This window comes from Callorhinus ursinus, unplaced genomic scaffold, assembly GCF_003265705.2.
Source record: "Callorhinus ursinus isolate GAN/ISIS: 27379988/994484 unplaced genomic scaffold, GSC_fseal_2.0 scaffold63, whole genome shotgun sequence".
NCBI lineage: Eukaryota > Metazoa > Chordata > Mammalia > Carnivora > Otariidae > Callorhinus > Callorhinus ursinus.
This window is the reverse complement of record NW_027397125.1, coordinates 1,877,676-1,894,292: the sequence shown is the minus strand read 5'-3', so window position 1 is coordinate 1,894,292 and position 16,617 is coordinate 1,877,676. Positions and strand designations below refer to the sequence as shown.

The following is a 16,617-nucleotide window of genomic DNA, read 5'->3' as shown; positions in this document are numbered from 1 at the left end:
TTAACAAATGTATAATCCCATGTAACTACCACCACAGTCAAGATATAGAACATTTCCATCGTGCCGGAGACTTCCCTTATGTGCCTTCCCAATCAAGTCAGGCAACCATGAATTGGCTTAGATTTATCTTTCCTCTCATACAAATGGAATCAGACAGTCTGTACTCTTTTGTGCTTGGTTTCTTTCACTCATCAAAATGTTTTTGACAGGAAAAGCATGAGCAACAAAAGAAAAAGTACAGAAATTAGATTTCATCAAAATTAAGAACTTTTGTGCATCAAAGGACATTATCAAGAGAGTGAAAAAACAATCTACAGAATGAGAGAAAATATATGCAAATCACATATCTGATAATAATCTACTCTCTAGAATATATATATAGAACACTTACAACTCAAAAACAAAAAGACAAACAACTCAATAAAAAAAAATGAGCAATGGACTTGAATAGACATCTCTCCAGAGAAGATACACAAATGGCTAACTAGCACATGAAAAGATGCTCACCATCACCAGTTATTAAGGAAATGCAAAGCAAAACCACAATGAGATCCCACTTCACATTCACTAGGTTGGCCATAATTCAAAAATGGAAAATAACAGGCATTGATGAGGATGTTGAGAAATCGGGGTCTTCACACATTGCCGGTAGGAATATAAAAATGTTGCCGTTGCTGTGGAAAACAGTTTGGCAGTTCCCCAAATGTTAAACAGAGAATGACCATAAAACACAGCAATCCCACTCCTAGATATATACCCCAAAGATATGAAAGCGGGGACTCAAAACAAAAACTTGCATACGCAAGTTGGTAGCAGCACTAATCACAGTAGCCAAAAGGGGGAAAACGGTCCAAATGTCCACCGACGGATGAATGGATAAACAAATTGTGGTTTTTACATGCAAGGGAATATTATTCAGCCAGGAATGAATTCCCAATATCTGCCACACGTGGACAAAACTCAGAAACATTACACTAAATGAAGAAGCCATCTGAAAAAAGTTATATAAAATACCAGAATAGGTGAGTCTAAAGGGACAGAAAACAGACTGGTGATTATCCAGGACTCTGGGGAGGGGAGAACAGTGAATGACAGCTTAATGGAAATGGACTTCCTTTTGGAGCAATGAAAATGTTTTAGAACTACACAGAGGTGGGAGATGTTCATACATGTCCTTTAATTCTGTACTAAATGCCAATGAATTGTTCACTTTAAAATGGTGAATTTTATATTCTATGAATTTCACCTCAATATAAGAAATGGTTTTTGAGATTGATCCACAAGGCTGTGTGTATTCCACTGCATGGATATATCACAATTGGGTTATCTATTCATATGTGGATGAATACTTAGATTGAATCAGTGTTTGCTGATTATGAATAAAGCAGCTATGAATGTTCCGGCATAAACATTTTTGCAGGCAAATGTTTCATTTATCTTTGGTAAATACCTATGAATGCCTTTACCATTTCGTAAAAATAAATGAAAAATATCAAAAACAGTTCTATCAGTCATAAAGTGCATAGGTATCAAAACCATTAACTACATCAAAGATGGAAATCAACTGCAAATAATAAAGCAATGGTGCTGTATCCTTTGCTGCTGAACAGACTTAAGCCAATAGGACATGTTCAATTAGGAAGATGAAGAAGAAAATTAAAGAACAAGTATGAAATGCTAATACTAGCTTAGCCAAAACTGTATCTAAAAGTTGAATTACGATCTTTTCAGACTCTTTACCTTTCAGGGGAACAGAACCCCCTTTCTTCCACATTTCCAAGGATGAATTATGAGAGTAAAGAATTGTCTGAGAAGCCATGGTAGAAACCAGGAGGAAACCCTAGAACCAGATGGCTTGAGTCTGTAAGTCCAAGACTGTCCCTTGCTAGTTACTTAAACACTTCCCGCCTCCGCTTCTGGCGGTGATACTATCCACCCCAGAAGGCTGATGAGTTAATCCCTGCAAAATCTCAGGACAGTGCCTGGCACATTGTCAGTCAGCTGCCGTCACTGCCAACAGCTCCTCCTCCTCCTTCCTGGACATCATCACATCTCTACTTCCTAAGGTATCTTCAAGATAATGTCAAGACACCTGTGGATAGTCTACTGAATGGTATTAAAAATTAATAAAAATCCATAACTAATTAGTATATTTACCTACCTACCAGAGACACTCAAATCATTTAAACTGTCAATATAGTTAAAAAATGGGCCCCAAGGGGTTTAGTTAATGCCCAAAGACATCAGTAGAGACCCAGGGAACTCACTTAGTATTGCTACAGTACAGAAATAACGAAACATGCTTCTATTGCCCCATTCCACACTATAGACCATGGACCTGCCCGTAATAAGAATTTCCCCTTACAACAAATTTTCAGGTCCATTTTTAGTGTTATATTATTCTGAGGGAACAGGTTTCAGCCTATTAATGGAAATCAGTGGCATAAAATACACCCAATTTTCTCAGCTTTCCAGAACTGACCTGTTCATTAAATGGAAGAATGTTTGGTCTCTAAGCATTTGGGTACTGTGTAGCTGGCATAAAATGATGAACTGGCCCAATTAGATTTTGCTCTCAGAAATCTGGAAGTATTATGACGAGAGAGGAAGGGAAAAAGAAGATACAGTGAAGGCTGTACCTTATACAGATGTCAGCTCATGAGAAAATCAGGTATAATCAAAATTAACTATGAAAGTCATTTAGATCCTCCAGTAAATACCAGAGTTTGGGTCTTTGGAAGATCAAAGCCAAGATTCTGTTGTTGTTACTCTCGGCACTTAGTAGCCTTCCAGGTCCCGGTTCTGGTGCCTGTGGCTCCCCAGGTATCCTGTTGCTCTTGACAATGAATTTGGAGATGCCCTGTTGGTTTTTTTAGAATTAATACATCTTTCCTGAGGTGCTTCGTGAAGTTTCTTTTTCTTGCCACTACAAGAGCCTTGATTAAAAAAATCCCAAACCTAGGCTACAGAGCTGTCCAGTCAGAAACAACTGCAATCACAAAGGAAATTTTTACTACTGAGAAAATTTATCATATTCCCAGTTACTTTTTTCTATTTTAATGCTTAAAGATAGATTTTAATCCCAAAGCAGAACTCCAACAGTTACTTGAGCACCCAATAAAACGTTAAACACATTTTAATATACTGGAAATGGCCCCACAATTAAACTGAGATAGAATTTTTACTCATGGAGTAAGTAGAAAAGAAAAAATCGTAATTACAAACTTTCAATTGTTCTTATTTTCATTACTTATGAATATCTTCTCCAGAGACTTAAGGGGCAACACGACAGCAGCAAGACAGCAATTATCTACGAGCAACTATTATCACCAAGAAATATTTTTCTACTTTGATGGCCTTTTTCTTGTAAATATTACTTTCACCATAATACAGAAAGCTAATCAACAAGAAAAAAATAGTTTTAAAACACAAGACAGTACACATATACAGTATATAAGAAACACAATAGGATGGGAGAGCTGGGTAAGGAGAATAATCAGAAAAGTAAGTGGCAAAAGAGAGTCCACTAAATTGCCAAAAGGAAAGAGCACTAAAACAAACCCTTTCAACTGTTTCACAGAATTTTGGCAATATAACAGGATCTCTTAGGAGTTTGAATAAAATTCTGGCAATTACTTCCTCTCCAGTGATTCTAGGCTTTGACTTGGATCATTACACTGGAGGCTGCGATTCTATTTCATTAAAACAAAATTTACATAAAAGGATTTCGTAATCTCACTAGGCTTGAAAATAAGTTTTAAGAGAAAATGAAACTGTAAAATAAAAAACCTAACATTTGGTTGAATTAAAATAATAAACTAAATGTCGTTTGTCTCTAAATAGGCTGCATTGTCAAAAATGATTTATAAAGGAAATGTTTTCACATAAAATATGTACTTATGGTTGGTTGATGGGTTGAGTTGAAATGGTATTTTTTTTTCAAGATTTTATTTATTTATTTGACAGAGAGAGACACAGCGACAGAGGGAACACAAGCAGGGGCAGAGGGAGAGGGAGAAGCGGGCTTCCCGCGGAGCAGGGAGCCAGATGCGGGGCTGGATCCCAGGACCCTGGGATCATGACCCGAGTAGAAGGCAGATGCCTAATGACTGAGCCACCCAGGCACCCTGGAATGGTATTATGAGTGCTATACTTTGGTGAACCAGGCCTCTGTGGACTAACCCGTGACCCCACTACCAACTGGGACGACAAGAGCAAACCTCGGTCCTGGGAGGCAAAGGAGGCAGAGCACTAGGCATTCCTTAAACTCAATGAACTTTCCGAGTCCACTGCTAGCCAGGTGTTCAGAATTGGGTAATAAGTGATGACTGCTCCCATAAATGTTCACGGCTTCTAAACTTAGGATATCCCTGACTTTCATGTGAATTCTTTGTCCTTAGGTATCCACAAGTATGACAAATATGGAGCAAGCGTCTTTTTTTTTTTTTTTAAGATTTTATTTATTTGAGAGAGAGAGGGGGAGAGCAAGCAAGAGAGCACAAGCAGGGGGAGAGGCAGGCAGAGGGAGAAGCAGACTCCCCGCGGAGCAGGGAGCCCACCGCGGGGCTCGATCCCAGGACCCCGGGATCAGGACCTGAGCCGAAGGCAGACGCCCAACCGACTGAGCCACCCAGGTGCCCCTAAACTTCTTTGTTTTTAACTTTCTCAGGGCAGAGAAATATCACAGAATAGTTTCATACCATACTAAATATATCCTATTTCATCCACTAATTCTTAACTTTACATAAGTCAAACTGTTTTTTAAGAGACAGCATTATTTATTTTAAAGATTATTTGAGAAAGAGAGAGACAGAGCGTGCACGTGTGAGCAGGAGGGGCAAAGGGAGAGGGAGAAAGAACCGTCAAGCGGACTCCCTGCTGAGCGTGGAGTCTGACCCATGGGCTTGATCTCACGACCCGGAGATCATGACCTCAGCCGAAACCAAGAGTCAGACACTTAACCGACTGAGCCACCCTGGCGGCCCAAAAGACAGCATTATTTTTAAACAAAAATAAATGAAGAAAAGAAATAAAGAGAAGCAGGGTGGCAGAGTTAAATGCAGGTGGACTTAGGACACCTGGTCTGGAGTCCAGCTCTGGTCCTCAGCGGTGTGATCTTGGGCCAGTCGTTTCACATCTTTCTCAGCCTGGGTTTCCTCATCTACAAAATGGGGATACTGTCTCACATCTCTCAGTATTACTTTGAGTATGAAATAGGACAGTAACATATACTATGATGCCTGGCATGGATTAAGTCTTCAACCAGGCGATGAACACAATTTAACCTGTGCATTACAGGATTTTCTGCGCGTCTCCGGCCTCTACCCTAGATGCCAGTAGCACCGTCCCCACTACCACCAATCAGGACAACCAAAAACGTCTACAAATACTGCCACGTGTCCCTGGGGAGCAAAGCTGTCCCCAGCTGAGAAGCCCTTTATTTAAAGAGACTGGACCTTGGGGTTTTGAAATCACCTTACACTGAAGATACATTAAAAAACAGTCATCTGAAGGAATGGGATTAAGGATATTATCTACTGTACTACTCTTTCGTTTTCCATTATGAGGGCACATAGGGGAAATCTCTCTCGGCTTCGGTGCTAACAGGATGCTGTTTTCTTATAGATAATGTGAATCCTTAACTAACCATATTTTTGTTTGTTCTTTGGCCACCAGAAAAGCTCAAAAGCAAATTTATAACCCAGTATAGGATCTACAGCACACATTTATGTGCAGTAAATCTCCCCAAAAGTCAGTTTAATTCATTTTTGTTTCACCAGGAACTTTTTAATCTTATTTTTAAATCTTATTACAATACATGTATTTCTCATGTGGACACAAACCCTTTTTTGAATGAGGTTAGGTAAACATTAATAAATAACATAGGTATTTAAACTGTAATATTCCCCCAGCAGAACACTCCTCTCCAAACATGCTCCTGTTAGACCTAGATCTAGTTTTCCCTCCAAGTGTTTCAGTCTGTTCTCTCTAGTCAAAGCAAGTAACTAAACCCACTCACTTCAGTGAGCTATGTCAGATACATAACCTGCATAAAGTCTTAGAACTGTTTTTCTACATTTATTAGAAGAAAATTTCTCCCAATGGAGAGCAGAACAAGACAGGCATGAGACTCTAGATGTTGTGTGTCGTAGGCCGCCCAGGCACCAGCACATTATTCTGCAAGATGATGGGAAGAGAGAGGACCCTCATCCTCTTTTCTCTTGCTGACACTGGTTTTGTAAGTTTTCCCTTTCCTCACTAACACCTGTTTCTAACCCATGCCAAGTAACATTTGGAATTCATCCTGAACCCCAGCGTATGACAGATGGTGACACAAGACTGGCCCTTCTTGCAACAGAGACAACAGAGACAACTCTGAAGGGTCCTACACTCACAGATGACTTCTGATAATGCTAAAGGAAATGGTTTTCCCTCTCATTTAACCCTCAGCATAACCATTCTGAGACTTCAAATCAGATATGGGGATTACAAAGTTGAGTGGACGAACAGGTGAGCAGATAAACAATCTGTGGTATATTCAAACAAGGGAAAACTACTCAGCAAAAAATACAAAGACAGCACTGTTAGTACCTACACATACAATGTGGTGGAACCTCAAAAATACTATCCCAAGCAAAAGACACAAAAGAATACATCTTGTATTATTCCATGTATAAGAAACCCTCAAAGAGGCAAAACTGATCTACAGTGATGGAAAGCAGATTAGTGATCGTCTAGGAACAGCAAAGGGGCACAAGGGAACCTTATGGGATGATGAAAAGGTTTATTTTTTTTTTTTTCTTATTGAAGCATATAGTTAACATACAATGTTACATTAGTTTCAGGTGTAAAACATAGCGATTCTACTGAAAGGTTCTTTTTGGTATCATATCTTGATTGGGATGGTGGTTTCACAAGTTATGTATTTATCGAAAGGCACCTATACACTTAAAATAGGTGCAAATATGGTATTCTTGTTAAAAATATGTAACTTCCAGCTAATGATGAGAAAACACCAGACAAAGCCAAATTGATGGGCAATCTATGAAATCACTGACTGGGATTCTTCAAAAGTGTTAAGGCCATGAGATACAAGGATAGACTTGAGGCTCTGTCACAGACTAGAGGAGACTGAAAAGGCAGGACAACCGAAAGCAAAGTGGAATCCTGAAACAGAGAAAGGACGCGAGGGGAAGACTGGTAAGACCCAAATAAAGTCTGTGGATTAGAGAGCAGTATTGTATCAATGCTAATTTCTTAATTTTGTTCACTGTGCCATGCTTATGCAAGTTGTTGGACATTAGGGGAAGTCAAATGAAGTATAGATATATGGAAACTGTGCTTATTCCATCAAGGTTTTTTTGGTCTCAAATTATCTAGAAATAAAAGTTTTTAAAATGGGTGCATTTTATTATATGTAAATTTTAGCTTATTAGAGTTCACATAAAATTAAAACAAAAATACGTGGACGTTATTAAGAAATACCCCTATCCCCAGCCTGATTCTCCTGTTAAACTCATTAAATATAATGCTTAAGTCAGGAGTAAGATTAACTACAAGACCCAGAATGCTCTACTTCTCAATATTTGGGTCAATAAATCTACCAGATAAAACACACAGCATTTCTTACCTAGAGAATTACTAAATTTAGATTACTAATTAAATAAAAATATCAGCATTAGTTTCCTCAGAATCGTTTATGTTCCCCCACATAAATACTAATAACAATAAAGTCATCGCATGTTCAAATCATGATGAGCCGATGAGATCCACAGAACTCTGAAGTTGACAGTAAAATTATTTGATTTCTATGACTCTCGCATCTAACAGTTACACATTTGGACTTCAAAAACTGTATCAGCTCATTTATTATTACTTAAAGAACAGAAAGATGTGTAGAAAAACATTCAGAGAAAAATTAAAATTTTTATAGCATACCTCCTCTGTTGCCATTTTCTTCATCCTACAATGTAAAAAAATATATCCATATATGAATACTTATTTATAAACTCTAGTGAAATCACAGCAAGGCTCAACTCAATTCAAACCGCCCTCCCCAAAGTGTGCCAACAATAATCTCATTAAACGCCCTTTCCCAGAAGGACGGAGCTTTCCTACACAAGACAGGAGGGGAGATTGAGGGGAAGACAAGAAGGAGACAGGAACTATTTTGTGGGGTTTTTTTTCAAGTTACTTTAATTATTTCTCTTACCTTATATGAAAATTGAATTGCAGACTCTGGGGGATAAACAATAAAATGCCTTAATGTAAAACCAAAGCCTTGAGATGTTCTTTTCAACATAACTGTTTTGGGACCTGGCCAGGAGAATGTTTCATCTTCGGACGGTGATACAGTTTCACTTTGTTCTTTTCCATCTTTACTTTTCGATACCTAAAATAAAAAGATATTTAAAAGTTAACTCGATAACTCAATACACTTCGTCACTTAGAAAAAAATGACATGTAAAAATATAATAACCTGAGCGCAGATACAAACCTAAGGGAGAAAAAAAAATCAGACTCTTTGTATTATAACAAATCATGGAGATCATCAAAAATTAAGTTTTTTTTTCTAGAAAGGGATGCTATGAAAGTTAATCAGAAGCAAGGAAGAGCTCTTGGAAATTAGAAATGCAATGGCTAAAATTTAAAATGCATTAGAAGGAATGAAGCTAACATTAGTTTCACAAAACAGAAACTATGAAAGAGACATGTAACTCTTACTAAGTAAGAACACTAAGACTGTTACCAGAGTCCAACAGACAAAAGATAATTAGAAACTAATAGACAAGGCCTTCAAGTTCTGAGCACAAATTCAGTATCCACCTAGATAATCCTTCCACTCTCCTGTCCACCCAGTATTTTGATCTCCTCTCCTCCACTCCTGGTTTTCATCTGATCATAACTGAAAACCCTCTGCAGTTTCATATCAAAGATCCCACTCTTCATTCCCTCTCATTCCTCAGCTCTTCTAAATCTGCAATCTGGGGCTGCCCCTCCCACCTCCTCCTTATCCCTCACCCACCCCATGTTCTCACTTCGCTCGTAAGCTAGCTTCAATTCACTCCTTTGCCTTTCTCGTACTTCCACAAAGTCGCCTGACAAAACCTAACGCTGGATAAATAATTAACACTGCCTACTCTGGACCTGTACCTAGGCACCTGAACATGAGTGGAGTTTTAAAAAAAAAAACAAACGAAGCTGTTTTCACTCTAAGTTCATAACCGCTAACCTCAAGGGAGCCTTTTAGTGTTGTCTGTCAATAATAATACAGTTCTCTCCAGCCCATTCATGCTAGATTACTATTTCATTCCTTTTCCTCCATCCTCACTCGCAGCTAATGACCCTGCTTTCTATTACACTGAAAAAACATGAGGCATGAAATGAGAACTTAATCACTTGCCACATCTACCCAACTACCACCTGCAGCAGGGTCCATGTTCTCTTACCTTCCTTCCCGTGACAATCCTGCTCCAATGGCCCTTTCTTCTAGGGCCCCTCCTTGTGTACTAGATCCCTCTTAATAGTCAAAGATGTGGTTCCTACAATTCTCCCTTCTCTTTCACATCGTCTATTTTCTCTGCTATAGTCCTATCAGCACACACACATTTTATAAATTCTTTAATTTTAAAACAACAACAACAAATCGTGGAACCACAGAGCCCTCTGCAGCTACCACCTAGTTTGTCTACTGATCCTTTAGAGCAAAATTCCTTGAAAGTTGACTATGGTTGCTCTCTCCAGTTCTTTTCCTCCCATTTTCTCTTGAATCCCCTTTAATTGGGCTTTTGTCTCCACAATTCCCTGATACAGCCCTGGTCAAGGTCACCAATGGCTTCCACACTGCTCAACTGAGCAATCAATTTTCAGTTCTTGTCTTGTGTGACGTATCAATTGGCTCAAGGATAGCTCTGTCCTTTTTGAAAATTTTTCTCCACTTGACTTTCCATACTGATTTTATTCCTAACTCATGGTCTATTTCTTCTGTCTTCCTTGTTACTACTTCACCTGCTAAACTTCTGAATTTAGGAATACCCAGGGCTTAGTCCATGGACTTTTCTAGCTCTACTTGTCTTTTGGTGATTTCATCCAGTCTCACGCTTTGAATTCCATCTATATACAGGTGACCCCCAATTTCCAATCTAATAGGCATCTCACAAACTTATGTCTGCATCGCTACTAAGATTTCATATTAAATTACAACTCCAAGTTCATCTCAGCAGTTTTGAAATGTCACCTTTATCAAACAGCAAATACTTGAATGTGCTTAATTTAACTTTTATTTTTTATTATGTTTCACTAGTGAACCTATCTATTCCTTCACAATGATTTGCTTCATATGAAGGTGTTGAAACTTAAAAATGCTCCCGAAAGCAATTTTTTGCACGAGAAAAAAATTATTGTACTATGAGAAAAATAAATCCAAGAGACTTCTAAATCCTGAATATTCTCATCACATAATCAACATATGGACTGTTACTAGTTATCTATTAATTTCATTTTCTTTTCTTTCTGGAAAGATAGCTAGATAGTAACATTCTCCAGCCAAACTTGCAGTGAGGGCAGCAGTGACCAAGTTCTACTCAGTGGAATGTAAAGGAAAGTAGTATGGCAATATACAAAAATCAACTGTATTTCTACATACTAACAATAAGCAAACGGTACCTGAAAAAATTTTAAAATACAGTTCAAAATATGAAAAATAAGGACAAATCTGACAAAAGATTTGCAAGGCTTATTAACTGAAACTCCAAAACACTGCTGAGAGATTAAAAGAATATCTAAATAAATGGAAAGCTATACCATGTTCATGATTCAGAAGATTCAGTATTGCTATAATGTCAACTCTCCCCAAATTGATCTAGAAATTCAGTGAAATCCCAGTCAAAATCCCAGGAGATTTCTGTTTAGAAGTTAGCAAGCTGTTTCTAAAATTCACTTCAAAATGAAAAGAATCCGAATAGCCAAAACAAATTTGAAAAAGAACAAAATTGGGGTACTTGCAGTACAAGACTTCAAGACTTATCAGCTACCATAATCAAGACTGAAGCCATCTATGAAGACTGTGCATTTGAAGCTAATTTATCATAAATGAATTTTAGTTTATCCTTCCTTCTAGGAGTTAGGGATTTTGCTAGAAAGAGGAAGTAACAGCAAACATCAACATGGGAGAGTCAAGCTGAGTCTCAAAGTGATCATATGATTAGGTAAAATCTGCAGGATAAAGGTTATTATTCTGGGCTGAATTACCCAAATAAGATTTAAGTGGCGACTGGATCCTCCTTTTGTGAATCAAAATGAGAGAATCATTTTATACACGCACCCAAGTCATCCCCCTAATTTATTCAGTAAATAAATACTGAGTACCTACTATGTATCCAACACTGTTCTACCCAGTGAGGATATGAGGGTAAATAAAATATACATAATTTGTTTTCTAAATTAAGCTTCTTATTTTGAGATAATTATAGATTCCCATGTGTTTGTAAGAAATAACACAGAGGGATCTCCTTAATCTTATGCAATTTCCCTCAAGAGTCACATCCTGGAAAACTATAGTATATATCACAACAAGATAATGACATGGATACCATCCATTCATCTTATCCAGAGCAGTTTTACTCGTATCCTGTTTATGTTCAGTTCTACGCTGCCGTTTTATCACTTGTATAGGTTTGTATATTCACCACTGGGTCAAGAGATAGAAAAGTTCCATCACCACAGAATCTCTGCTGTGACCCTTTCATAAGCAAATCCTTCCTTGCCCTTCACCCCTCACCCAGTCCCTGACCCTAGGCAACCCCTACTCCGTTCCCATATTTCTATCATTTTGTCATTTCAAGGGTTATATACATGGAATAATATAGTCAGTAAGCTTTTGGGACTGCTCTTTTCACGCAGCATAATTCTCTGGAGACCCAGCCAAGTTGCCGCATGTGTCAACAGCTCATCCCTTTCGTTGCTAAGTAGTACTCCGTGGTATGGATGTCCACAGTTTGTTTAAAGGACATCTCCGTTGTTTCTAGTTTGGGGCTACTATGAATAAACAGGTTATGAACATTCATGTACAGGTTTTGTGTGAACACAATTTCCATTTCTCTGGGATAAATGTCCAAGAGCACAACTGCTGGGTCACAGGTAACAGCAATGGTTAGCTTTGTAAGAAACTGTCAAACTGTTTTCCAGAGTGAATATACAATTTTATACTCCCAGGATGTATGAGTGATCTAGTTTCTTTGCTTCCTCAACAGCATTTGGTACTGTCATTATTTTCTATTTTAGCCATTGCTACAGGTGTGCAGTGATAGGTACTGTGATTATAATCTGCATTTCCCTAATGGCTAATAATCAACATCTTTTCATGTGTTGCCATCTCATTATATAATTGTAAAGCACAAAAGTCTTCAAGACTTAAGATCAATAAACCCTTTCATGTTACACATGGGGAAACTGAGGCCCAGATTAGTTAAATGATTTATCTGAGATTACTGCTGGTTAATATCGGGGCAAGAATTAAAATCATGATTTCCTGAATCTGAAGCTAGAATATCTCCTCTATGTCATATTATTTTTCATCTCTTTTATTCTGTAGCCTGCACAGATTCTTCTCCCCAATAGCTCTTTGATCTAATTTATTATATTTTTAAATTTCATTTTCCTGCAGGACTCCGACTTTAGCACCTTAAAAATTGTACATCTATTTAATTTTATATTGAGTGCATTATTATGTCTTGGCCCCACAGCTCCCAAATATATTCAAGTTTTCTTTTCTTTTCCTTTGAATATAGAGATAACCCTCTTGTATTATGATTTCATACTTCAAGCTCTGAACTAAGCCTGCTATGTCTTGTTCTACTGAGTTCTTCACTAAAATGGCGAGTGAATAAGAATAAGCAATTTCTCTTTTGATCCCTACAAACTTTTAAGACTTTTTGAATGCAACACAGTTCTGTTGTTTCTATTATTCCATCTTCCCAGAACATGACACTGAATCCTCTCCAGCCTCCTATCTTTTCCCTACAGGACAAAAGGGAGGGTTATACTTCTTTCCACACAGAAAGAGAAGATGAAAAGAAATACACATATGTGCCTTCTCTACTCTTTCTTCTACTTACCCACAGAGCCATTTGATCTGTTGCATTTTATAAGAAGGGAAAACACGGCACACAGTGAAGGACACAGCAGTTATAGATTCTTCCACTAAGAAGACTCCTAATCCATGCCCCTCTCCACATGTCTCACCTCCCCACCGTGAGCACCAATCCATGTACCAACAGCATCAGATGCAAGAAGTAAAAAAGCGACTAGAACAATAGCAGTTAAATTACTGTGGATTAGGAACTGTCATTTGATCCCCTTAAAAGACTTCATAACAAGGTCACTTGATTGAATAAATAATAACTCAAGGTTAAAAGAAGCCAAAATAAAGGACAAAAACTAACTCCATAAAACCCAGATATAACAATTAGACAAAGCAACCTAAAGGAGTGAAAGAAGGTACAAGGGGGAAACAACCATATAACAATAAAGGAAATTAAAACCTCACACAGGAGAATGCAAACTGGCACGAGGGAACATTTTAGGATAATGGAAATGTTCTAAAAGTAGGCTGTGATCAAAGCTTCACAGTTGTATAAATTCAGTACAATTGAAATGTACACTTACAGTAGTAGGTGAGTTTTACAGTATGTAAATTATACTTCAATAAAGATATTTTTAAAAAGCTCAGGTTAAATGTACAAAGTCTAAATGTTATCCTGGGCTGTCATCAAAGTAAACATGAGAGGTATGAAAGAATGCCTGTACACACAAGAAATACATTACCCCTCAGCTATCTGTGGTAACTACTTGTACTTTAAGTAGAAGAGAGATAGCTTCCTAATATATTCCAGGAATCATTCATGATAAAGCATACAAAAGCATTCATATTGTATTCACCCTAAAAGACTCTACCATATACCTAAGATTATGAGCCCTACTCCTACTTCTTTGAAAATGTTTTATTTCATCTTACCACTGACAATGTTACTAGTACCAGTTGTTTAAAGTAAGATTTTCTTCCTTATTTTAGGGCCAGACTTCTTAAAACTGAAGCAAAGCCTTTTTAAGATGTCACTTGCTGAGAAAACACAAGATTTGAACGTCTGCGTCCTTAGATTTTTTTTTTTTCCTTTTACATATCTGAAGCATTCTCATAGTTAAGGCTGTCATCTGGCTTGATGTTTTTTCTTTCATCACTTAGGGAGATGGCATGTGTGTGTGCGGAGGGGGGTAAGGACTCTGGAGCCAGTCTACCTGGGTCCTTGATTCTCTAGCTGTGGACCTTGGGCAAGTTCTCTAACATATCTGTGCCTCAGTGCCTCATCTTTACTATGAGGATGATAATAATAGTGCCTATTTCACATGCTTCTTAAGATTAAATGAGTTAAAGTTTGTAAAGTGTTTAAAACAGTATGTCACACATACTAAGCACTAAACAACTGTTTTTAAAAAAACCCACAGAGGTGACCAATAAGTAATGGTTTGTTTCAAAAATGTACATGAAAACACTTTTCAGATACTCAAGAGAACAGTATATAAAACAGTTTTGTCTGAAGGGAAAAACAAAATCTTGAATATCCACTAAATTTCCTACTAGATTTTTACATACATCACAGCAAGTCTGATGGAGAAATGGGTTCACAGTGGTTGAGTAAACAGTCAAAAACAACAGCTAGTAAGTGACAGAGCTAGCCTACTCTTTCTGCTCTATGTCATGAGCAGAAAGGGAACCACAATGATCATTTAGATATTGCTTATTTTTATTCATTCATTCATTCATTCATTCATTCATTCATTGAGAGAGCACGCAAGCGGGAGAGGAAGGGGCAGAGGGAGAGAGAGAATCCCAGCAGGCTCCATGCCCAGCACAGAGCCCAACTCAAGGCTGAATCTCATGACCCTGAGATCATGACCTGAGCCCAGACCAAGAGTTGGATGCTTAACTGGGTGAGCCACTCAAGCACCCCTAGATATTGCTTATTTTTTAAAGTATTTCCTCTATAGTCTTAATACCACAGAGTTAATCTTATAAAGAATTATTCCTCACATATTGGGCTACCTTGACATGCAAAGTTTTTCAACATACGTGGAAATATGGCGTTTTTAGGGGTTTATTTAAATTCCAATTGAGCTAAAGACTCGAATAGTTTTTTTATATGCTAAGTACGCCTGCCAACTATTTACTTACAGCTTCTGTTTATAGAGTTCTCCTAAAGTTGTTTTGTTTTGTTTTGTTGCCAATCCAGGATAATAACTGGAACTACTCTGATGTTGAATATTAGATGTATCTAGATGTGATCTTCTAACAATTAATTCTAGTTTTCAGTAGATATTTTATTATTTCAGAGATAAAAGATGATGGCAAAGAAATTGAAAAATCTAGATGACTTTAGTCTAAAATATTTCAAATTAAACACTTGGACTTAGTTTTTAAAATATAACTCTTAATTTTTAAGTTTATTATTTACTTGGACATTCCTATAGTATCTCCTATCTATGCTGATTGTTGATATGGATCCTTTCTGCTGTTGTGCCTAAATGGTTTCATTTATGATTATTTTGAGTCAGCTAGTATTTTTTTGTGTGTGATTTCCTTTCCTGTTCAGAGTTCTGGTTTTTAATGTAATTTTTTACCTAGATGCACTTTTCTCACTTCTGTTTCTTTCTCTCTGATTTTCAGATCCCAACATTTCAATGATACAAATTCTTAATTCCTCAATTTTACAACTTCGCTCTCATAAAAGATAGCTATTTTAAAATCTGAAATAAATTTAAAAAGTGGAAAGAATGTTGTGAAATTTCTAGAAATTTTTAATAGCTTAAACTACTATTATGACTTTGAAAAGTTATTTCTAATTTACTTATAACACATATAACCTGGTAACAATAATATCAGTCTCATAAAATGGTAAGATGGTAAAAATGAGAATATACTTCTCTTCATAACCAATGAACCATTCAGACCCATTTCCTGGGTATATTCTCTAGGTTGTTTTATCAGTAGTGCTGATGGGTTTAGATAACACTTATTTAATTTCCCCCCCTTGGTTCTCCTTTTGACTAATAAAAAAATGTCTTCATGATAACAGGGGAAAAGTCTGAGTTCGTGTGCTAAAACAGAGAAATCACTTTCAAAATAATACCTGGAATGAAAATTCTTGTATGTCATCTGGCATTTGTAAAACTTTCTTTATAATTTGAAGGAATTCCTCCTTACTACTCTGATTCCAGAAGCAAGTATGACTGAATCTAACTGGCATGTTTTCTGCATCTATTTTTTTCTTCTTCAACAGTCTCTGACATTACTTTCTAATTCTGTTATTTAAAATACTCATCAAAGAAATTCAGGGAGGCTGGGGAATGTGACTAAACTATTGGCCAGAAAGAGGAGGAAAAGGGTGGATGAACAGCTACCCAATCTCTGATGTGGTTCACTGATTTTCACTGATGTATAAAATTCCATTGTGAATATAGCACATTTTATTTATTTATCATTATCCTATAAATGGAAATAGGGCTTTTCCTAGTTATTTTGCTGTAACAGTAAAAAAAAAAAAAAAAAAAAAAAGCCTCTAA

The 16,617-nt window shown here is 37.1% G+C and overlaps 1 protein-coding gene across 1 annotated transcript in view; it reads right to left on the bottom strand.

The window, feature by feature from the left end:
- ARHGAP21 (Rho GTPase activating protein 21) overlaps positions 1-16,617 on the bottom strand; it is a 131,025-nt gene that overhangs the window by 65,075 nt on the left and 49,333 nt on the right. The window contains 2 exon segments of the mRNA XM_073885627.1: positions 7,939-7,963; positions 8,213-8,392. Of these exon segments, the coding sequence (XP_073741728.1) occupies positions 7,939-7,963; positions 8,213-8,392 (205 nt within the window).